The 9,622-nt window shown below is 34.1% G+C and overlaps 1 protein-coding gene across 1 annotated transcript; it reads left to right on the top strand.

Annotated features, from left to right (window-relative positions):
- The first annotated feature begins 2,128 nt into the window (after positions 1-2,128).
- LOC141675038 (bifunctional riboflavin kinase/FMN phosphatase-like) lies at positions 2,129-9,248 on the top strand. The gene is made up of 11 exons (XM_074481745.1): positions 2,129-2,315; positions 2,569-2,698; positions 3,604-3,790; positions 3,954-4,084; positions 4,236-4,305; positions 4,408-4,473; positions 4,956-5,110; positions 5,198-5,293; positions 8,473-8,624; positions 8,707-8,790; positions 8,877-9,248. Exons 2-11 carry the CDS (start codon positions 2,623-2,625, stop codon positions 9,024-9,026), a joined length of 1,167 nt encoding a protein of 388 aa, XP_074337846.1. The 5' UTR covers positions 2,129-2,315; positions 2,569-2,622; the 3' UTR covers positions 9,027-9,248.
- The last annotated feature ends 374 nt before the right edge of the window (positions 9,249-9,622 follow it).

Here is a 9,622-nt window from a genome sequence, read left to right as displayed (position 1 = left end):
GTTATTCCAAGACACCTAGTTCAAGCCTTTTTGATTATCTCCACGATTTGTTCACCACCAATAATTATTAAACATCTGTTCGAGTTCAGTCTAAAGAGATGTAGGCAGCAAAAAACATGACATAGTGTATGATGGAATAGCTTGGGCCACATTCCTGATCAACACTGTTTTACCGCCTTGAGAAATTGGTTTATTCTTCCATCCTTGAATCCTCTTCCTCGCTTTATCCTTCAGATAGCCAAAAACCTTATTCTTAGATCGCCCTACTAGAGATGGCAATCCAAGATATTTTGTATCAGTGATCTCATTATGCACCTCCAGAATTTGTGATATCTCTATTTTCTTTGCATCACTCCCATTCACACTATAGAACACGCCTGACTTTAAAAAATTAACAGATTGTCCTGAGCTTCTCTCATAGTCAACTAGTAAAGCCTTGATGTTATTAGCTTCTGCAGTAGTGGCTTGAAAGCACAAAAAGTTGTCATCAGCAAAGTGGAGGTGGGAAATAGTTGGTGTTGTCGGGCTAATTTGGCATCCATGAATCAGAGCTCTCCTTGACCCGTCATCAATTACATTCGACAAACTTTCAACACAAAGAAGAAATAAATATGAGGAGAGCGGGTCTCCCTGTCGCAACCCTTTCTTCGGAGCCACCGGACCAATTATAGACCCATTCAGACAGAAATTATACGTGACTGTTTTAACACATAGTATCATCCATTCAATCCAAACCTCACAGAAATCCATTGCTTTCATTCTTCTCCTCAAAAAAGCCCAATTCACTCTATCATAAGCCTTGCTAATATCCAATTTCAGAGCTACTTCTACCTCCTTTCCACGCTTCTTACTATTCCTATAATATATTATTTCAAAAGCAATGAGTACATTATCTATAATGCTTCTACTTTTCACAAAAGCAGATTGATTTTATGATATCAACGAGGGTAAAACTTTTTGCAACCTGTTGGCCAAGACTTTTGCAACAATTCGGTACAAGACATTACATAATGCAATAGGACGTAAATCTCGCATATATGATGCATTTTTTTTTTCGGAATAAGTACAACATTAGTTTATTAAGATCACCTGGGAAGTTCTTTGTTCTGAGCCATTCCTTGCATTGTTGAAATACCTCATGCCCCATTACTTTCCAGAAATTTCGGAAGAAAGCTGGGTTAAGGCCATCAGGTCCCCCATCTTTATTAGGATACATCTGCTTAAGGGCTACAGTAAACTCCTCAAAAGTGAACTCCTCCGTAAGTGCTAAATTTTGCTATGATGTCAGTACTCTATGACTTGCAATATTCGCTCCACCAGTTGTCCTTTCCTCTTCAGTAAACAAATTCGTAAAGTAGTCCTTGACAACGTCACACATTCCTCCATGCTTCTATATCTTTTCACCCTCATCATTTACTAGAAAGTCGATTTTATTCGCCTTCATTTTTGTTGATGCAGTAGCATGAAAAAAGCGTGTATTTTCATCACCCTCTCTCAGCCAAAAAATCTTTGCTCTTTGTTGCCAATAAACATGTTCTTGGAGTAAAAGTGTATTCAGTTTTTCCTTCTCAGTTAGATACTTCTTTACACTATGTATCACAACAATCCACCAATCTATCCAACTTTACTTTGTGCTCCTTGATTTTTTCTCTAAACTTATGGAAAAACGACCTCCCCCATCTAGCCATATACGACGTAATTTCAACAAGTTTAGGTAAGAGATGCATAACAGGGATCGATTTCCATATTTCAGAGACTTCTTTGATAAACTCGGGCTCTTTCAACCCAATATTTTAAAATCGGAATCGAAACTCCTTCTTTGTCATCTCCGTATGCAACAGCTCCAATAAAATCGGCTCATGATCTGATACCAATATATGAATAATTTTCAGATTATTCGCTGGAAATTTAGTCCACCATGCTGCATTGCCAAAACCTCGATCTAGCTTCTCCCTAACAAATATAATTTAAAAAATATTAAAAAACAATACAATAACAATTATTTAAACAGCGGGTTTTAGTTTAGGCTATAAATCTATAAAGAAAATTATTTTGAAATTTTATTTTTTAGGAAAAAAAAATAATTTTGAAAAGTGTTCACGTGTTCTTATCGAAAGTGGAAAAGCAAGTCCGTCATCGAAATGTACATGTATCCTGATTGCAAAATTCCTCCGAAACAGATACTTGGTCGGAGAGTAACTTTTAATGCCTATTTCGATTTTGAACCTGTAATTGTTTCTCTCTCTATATATATATATTCAAAATCTCCGCCTTACAGTAATCAATTCGCAAATTTGAGCTCACACCAACAAAGGGTATGTTAATTCTTGATTTTCTTGATCTTTTTTTAATTAAAAATCTGTTCTTTATATAATTAGCTTGTAAATTTGCTGTTTTTAACTAATGGGTTATTCAAGAATTTAGTTTATGTTTTTAATTCTGTGATTTTAGGTAAGTTTAATGAATGTGTTTGGTGATAATTAAAGAATTGAGTTGTATGAGAATTTGTGTGGTAGACTGGTAGTGATATCAAAATTGGGATTAATTAGCTCTTATGTGTGTTTTCAGGTGAGTTTTTGAAGGTGGGATTGTTGGCACTCTAAGGGATTTGTGTTGTGCGAAATGTCGATGGTGAATTCTTTGAAGAAGTTAGTTTCGTGTGTCATTCTTGATTTGGATGGTACACTTCTTAACACAGGTAGAGACTTCGCGACTTGTCTAATCAGGAATTTGTTATTGGATTGTTTTGTATTTTGCTTGAAGGGTCTGGCTTTAATGAATAATATCAAATTGTTTGATATTCTAATGTTGTGTATTGTTTGTGTTTTGTGTTCAAGTAGAGAACATTTAATTCTTGTTCAGTGTTCAATTTAGTCTGACCATTTGCTCTTTGTATATATGTGTGCGTATGTGCGCACATGCGCATGCATGCTTAATATGATGTTGTCAAACTTTAATTGATTATTTATGCTTTACTGCTTTAGTTAACTTAATCTCATTTTTATAGACATGCTTTTTGGTTTAGTAGAACAACAATTTCCTCATAGCTGTATAGTGTATTACTGTATTGTTTCACATGATATCAGGACTTATAGACTAATTTCGGGAAACAGTTTTCTGGAGTGCCCTCAGTAAGCTAAACCAAACCAAAACCAAACCAAAACCAAACATACCCTCTGGAAAGGAAAGTCTTACTCCACCCTATTTATGAATATGAAATTTATGCTGAATGCTTTTATGTATGTATACATCTGTCTAACCTATGTAGCAGATAAACTAGACCGAAGAGAATGCTTTTTGAGTGCAAAACCAAAAAAATTAGCAATTGAACAATAGGCATAGGGGACAAAAAAAATTATTTTGAAGAGGACTTTGTGATGTTTCAACTACAGAAATACCTCATATCCAATTTTCTGATGTTTGGTTGGTCACTCTAAACACATATGCCAACCATGCGTGCTTATGTCATTATTTCTTGATAACAAGTCATCCTGTTAAACCTGTGGAGTTATCTGCTTTCACCAACGTTAATCTTTTTGCTGATTCATTCTACAGCAATCTTTGTGTTCTTTCATGTTACTATAATCATGGAATTTTTGACAGATGGCATTGTCAATGACGTGTTGAAAGTTTACTTGGTGAAGTATGGGAAGCAATGGGATGGAAGAGAAGCTCAAGGAATAGTTGGAAAGACGCCATCAGAAGCTGCAGCTGTTATTATTGACGATTATGGGCTTTCAATAACTGCAGATGAATTAATGACAGAGATCACCCCAATGTTCTCCAACCAGTAATTCTTATGCACTTTCTAACTCATAATTCCTTTCTGCGTAAATTATAACAAGTCCAGTTAGATAGTGAATGAAAATTCACTAGACCGCAGGAATAATGCGGATGTTAGAGGTATCATAATTTAATTATTCTGATATTGTTAATTACAACTAACATGGCAGATGGTGCAAGATCAAAGCTCTTCCAGGCGCCAATCGGTTAATTAAACATTTTAGGGGTGAAGGTATACCAATGGCCTTGGCTTCAAACTCTCCTAGAGCAAACATTGAAACTAAACTCTCTTATCAACCAGGTAAATCAAATAAGGGACAGCTGTAATTTTATTATAGCTTAATCATGCTGTCACTTATATGTGAAGCAAAAACGGCTGATTAATGGCATACCAGCAAGCTCGTGAGAGAGGTTCTAAATTTTCACTGTTGTTTCTGATAATTGTCTTACAGGCTGGAGAGAATCATTTTCTGTCGTTATTGGTGGTGATGAAGTAAAAGCAGGAAAGCCGTCTCCTGAAATGTAAGATTGAACAAGCCAAACATGAAGTCGTAATTGATAGTATCTTATAGTATCTTATCTATGACCTGGGTTAAATAACTAATTATAATTTGCTTTTGTCAGATACCTTGAAGCAGCTAAAAAGCTTAATATCGACCCATCGAAGTGTCTTGTCATTGAAGATTCACCGTGAGTTTGTTTTCCTGTCACTGTTTTTTTATTTATGAAGCTGAACTCTTAATTTAAGCAGCATCTGAATAATTTTAGAAACGGATATATCTTCTGAATATATACTCTCGGTGCTTCCATGTCAAAGTGCCTATATCTGGACATAATGTTAGAGAATCTGTATCAAATTTTGCTTGACGAAGTTTTATGTTTCCATTTACCGACAATTAACAAGTCACAGATAAGTCTGTCTATACACCTTTGCATGTATGTTTTAAAAGTGCTAGTCTGTGTCTGGCAATAAAACATGCCTAATGCCTTGGTTTTAGGTAGAATTTTTGCTTCATTTGTTTCTTTAATTGTAACTTTTGTAGTTTTGTTTAACAATCTAATCAAAGTCATTGTACCTTTGACCCATGCACCTGGTAGAATTATTGAAATCTTGAACTTATGTTAAGAAACTTGATGTTGAAAACTGAGGGCAATGCTTTATGTTATTTCAGAACCGGTGTTATGGCTGGGAAGGCTGCTGGAATGGAAGTGGTTGCTGTACCATCTCTTCCCAAACAATCCCATCTTTACACTTCAGCAGATGAGGTGATCAATTCGCTTCTTGATTTGAGGCCTGAAAAGTGGGGATTGCCTCCCTTTCAAGATTGTAAACATCTATAACTTTTCCAACATGTACTGATTTAATAAAAACAATGATAAATATTATGAATAAAGTCTTTGTTCTTTATTCTAGGGCTAGAGAGTACATTACCGATAGAACCTTGGTATATTGGTGGTCCTGTAATCAAAGGATTTGGGCGTGGCTCAAAGGTTCTTGGAATACCTACAGGTACCTGCTTTGTATATGAAAAGACTTCCTGGCCGCCCTTATTTATTTTATAGTATAATCATAAGTTCTCGTCACTCAAATCAAAAGCTAAGTTACCTGGACTCAGGTACGGGTGTCGGATATGGGTGCAGATTCAAGTGTTAGGCTCACGTTCTTAAAAAAATTAGGATTCGTGGATATGGGTCTAAAATTAGACACGGGTGCGGGGATTCGGCATATAACCTTCACATTAGCGAAATTATACCTACTTTTTATACATTACATTTGTAAATTATTGTCTTCTATCACATAAAGTAAGCATCTACATAATTGTTTATGTCATATTTATAATATAAATCAAAAGGATAACATGAAAATAGTAATCTATAGACATCCCTCCCAAGAATTAAAGGATTAAGTTGTTGTGAGGCCTTGTAAATCATTTTGAACTAGATTTCTTAAGGTTAGAGTGTCCGGTTTCCATATGAGGATCCGACTCAAATCCCATACCCACACCCATGTCATGTCCGATGGACACGGGTATGAGGGCAAAATTGAAGAGTCCGGGTAACTTAGATCAAAAGTGACAGATCTTATTATTGTTAGTTTTGATCTGTCACTTTTGATCTTCTATATATAGACATCCTTAATACTTTCATTAAATCATCATTTCGTTTTATGATCTTCTACATTGCTTGAAAAATTACTTGCAGAATTTGAAGCATCAACGACAACATGAATCCCGTAAACACCAACTAAACATAATGGACTTGATCATACTCATTGTTAGAGTTCACAACTCCAACAAACTCGGCATTCAGACTCACCTATTTAGAACCCTCAAACATGTCCAACACGCATCATACATAATAGTTTCCTATTTTCTCCTCCATCCATGTTATATTTGGCACCTTCAAAGTTCAGTAGTTGGCACCTTGTATAAGGTGCCTAAATGGTCTCCAAACAAATAATGGAAAAACTAGAGGTGATATAATAGGTATAGGTGATATTTAGTAAAAATTCGGGTTTTTTTCCATTTAGAGGGAGTGCCAAAAGTTGACAACTTCTCTTGACACTCTTTAGGCACCCACCCTTGTAACTCCACTTGGGAGGCACCCAAGAGTGTCCTGCCTCGTATATTTTGGCACCTCTATTGGAGATGCTCTTACCTAGTCAACTGTCAGGACAGGACCAGGAAGTTAGTATAGTTGTGAGGAGTAGGATAGTAGTCGTTAATAAGGGTAACATAGACTTTTACTTTACTATTCTAGCAGGTGTAGTAGTATAAATAGGAGATGTGTACTGTTATGCAAGTATGCTTTTTAAAATATTCAGAAAATGGAAATCAGTTTTCCACCAATCTCTTTCTCTCTCTAGAATTCTGTTATTTTCTCTCTTTGTCTAACTGTTTCTCTCTCTAGGTTACTTCTCTCTCTAGAAATCTATCAATCTGTGCTTGTTTCTGTGCTAATCTCTGCTATTCTAGCCTCTATTTCTCTGTATTCTTACTTGTCTCACTGTTATTTCTCTTATAAACCCTAGACTAGAAAATCACAAAAACATTTAAAAACTAGAAAATTACTTGTCAAGGCATGACGTCGACTTGGTCCAAATTGGCAGTACAGTTAAAAATATCTTCAAAATCAAACACATCTCTATTTTCAATTTCCCCAAGTTAGCCAACTGATATGAAAAAAAAATCACATCTTTTGGTACCTACACATATATGAATATACTTCTATATATATTTATAAATATGTATACCTTAATCAATCAAGATCTACGTGTTAATTCCATCTCTGATTGATTTATCTATAATTGTATCTATGACTATAGTGATTATGCTAGTATTAGATAGATAGATATATATTTATATATTTGTATTTGTATAAGGGGTACAAGCTGGATCGGGTTACAATCGAACTGATGAAAATTTCCATGTCAAATTATGACATTCAGCACTAGCCAAAATTTTAACGGATCCAACGGAGTGAATTAAAAATAAAGATTTTAAGAGTTTAAGTATTGTGATTATATAAAAATATCTAGTTAAAAATAATTAAGATTTATATAGTTTAATAAGTAAATGAAAGATTTTAATCATAAGTAAAAACTTATATTCTGTATAAGTAAATTTAACATAGGATCGTGCTCCACTGCAAATTCATTTTAACGCGAAAACAGTGGAAACAATCGTTCAGTAATCCTGGAGAAGTGCATAACACTGATTAGCATTTAGCACGTATTGTACATATTTTTATTATATTGTTCTGCCCTGTTCTACAGAACAAATATTTATATGCTCATAGGAATTGGTAACGACCTGTGCATATTTTTTTAAGTATTAGCAAATAAATAAATAAATATTTTATTATTATTTGTAGTAGAAAATAGTCGAACTTAAGACCTTTAAATGTATGGAGGGGTAAATTAAGATATGGTACAATAGTGACGTAGCATTGGAAAGGACTTTTGGCTTTTAAATACTTATAAAGAGTAATAGATTCTAGTCAATTACTGTAATTATCAATTTTGTTTGATTTAAATACTATATTGACTGTATGCTTAAATTTTTTCCCGGAATCATGGATAATACATATTAGAACTTTCCACTTTTTTTAGTGAAGTAACTTCAGTATATGATAATTATGCCCAATGATATGTAAGATTCTGATACAGTTTAATGATTACATTTCTTTGAAATAAAATTGGCGCTTAAGATACCCATTACATGTTCGAAATTCAATATTTTCATCTGAGCTGGTAAACTGGTGTTTTTAAGTACAGCATAATTTTATCTCATTCAATATTTCCATATTTTGTACTCCCTCTGTCACATTCATTTCTATACACTTTTATTTCCATATTCTGTAGAGTAAACTATCATGGTAAAAGACATCCAGATTCCATTGTAATAGTCTTTGATAAGTTCTCACATAATCCCAGGAAGCAAACGTTTGTCAAATTAACATGTGAAAGAAATCTATGAGATTCGTCTATGCAAATGAAATCATATGAGAGTCAGACCTGTCAGGATGATTTAGTTTATTTTATGAAGAGAAATCTTGTCAATTGTTCTGTATTTTCTCTTTGTTTCAGTTGATATTTCTTTCTTCAGCATTTCTTATGTTTTAAATTTCCCCCCACTTTTGTTGGCTAAAAAGTCAAGTTCTAATTGATTGTGAAATTACTTATTTCAGCTAATATCTCCGCGAAAAATTACTCAACCGAACTTTCAGAACACCCATCAGGTGTATATTTTGGCTGGGCTAAATTATCAACACGAGGGGTTTACAAGATGGTCATGAGTATTGGTTGGAATCCTTATTTTAACAACACTGAAAAGACCATCGTGAGTCTATGGATGATGGGTATACTTTATATAATTAAAGAAGTATGTTATTTCAGCTTTATAAACGTATTTGTGGTTTCAGGAGCCATGGTTGCTACATGACTTTGATGAGGATTTCTACGGTGAGGAACTGGATCTAGCCATTGTTGGTTACATACGGCCCGAGGTACCAAAAAAACATCTCAAAGATCTATTTAAACAGTCATTATAACTCTCTTACATCTTCTGACAATCACTTAAAACGGTATACAGGCCAATTTTTCATCTCTGGAAAGCCTGATAGAGAAAATTCATGAAGACAGGAAAATTGCGGAAGCTGCTCTTGAGCTTCCTTTGTATTCAAAGAACAAGGATGGCACATATCTGAGCAGTCCTGCTAACGGAGAGAACAATCATTTTTAGATAATGTTAAATTGATATAAATTCCAAAAAACGTTTCGAAATACACTTGTTTCTTCATTGTAGAGGAAAGTGGATGTGCTACTACATACATCAATTTATTTGAGATCTGCAAGCATCCATTTCTACCCATTCAAATAAAGTGGAGAGCATATACAACAAATCAACAATATCAATCTCATGACTCGTATAATGTTTCTATTGAATACAATATTTATTTTGATCTGAACTTTTTGAAAATATTGTATTTCAACTAATTTATTCTTTTTCAAATGGGCTTTTTGCTAGGGCTGAGCATTCGAGGCCGAACCGAATTATCCGAAAACCGAAGTGGTAGTTTTTTCCTAACCGAACTAAACTTATACACAAACCGTACCGAAAACCGAACCGAATTATTTCGGTTAATTCGGTTTGGTTTTTGAAAATCGAAATTTTTGAAAATTTTGTCAAAATAATTTAAAATGGAAATAAAAAATAATTCACTGGGAAACACCCAATAATCGGGTATTTTTACAGAAATGTTAAAAGGATACATATAATATTATATTATATATGTAAAAATTGAAGATACGTATATTCTAATTGAAGATACATACAGT

Source organism: Apium graveolens, chromosome 7 (genome assembly GCF_009905375.1).
Source record: "Apium graveolens cultivar Ventura chromosome 7, ASM990537v1, whole genome shotgun sequence".
Lineage (NCBI taxonomy): Eukaryota > Viridiplantae > Streptophyta > Magnoliopsida > Apiales > Apiaceae > Apium > Apium graveolens.
Note: the sequence above shows the minus strand (reverse complement) of the source record. Positions and strands in the feature narration are given on the sequence as shown.

Bases quoted from the DNA above. Each gene is read 5' to 3' on its own strand.
- LOC141675038 (XM_074481745.1), top strand. From the start codon at position 2,623: ATGTCGATGGTGAATTCTTTGAAGAAGTTAGTTTCGTGTGTCATTCTT. The intron at 2,699-3,603 runs GTAGAGACTTCG...AATTTTTGACAG, and splicing joins TGGTACACTTCTTAACACAG to ATGGCATTGTCAATGACGTG. The intron at 4,306-4,407 runs GTAAGATTGAAC...TGCTTTTGTCAG, and splicing joins GGAAAGCCGTCTCCTGAAAT to ATACCTTGAAGCAGCTAAAA.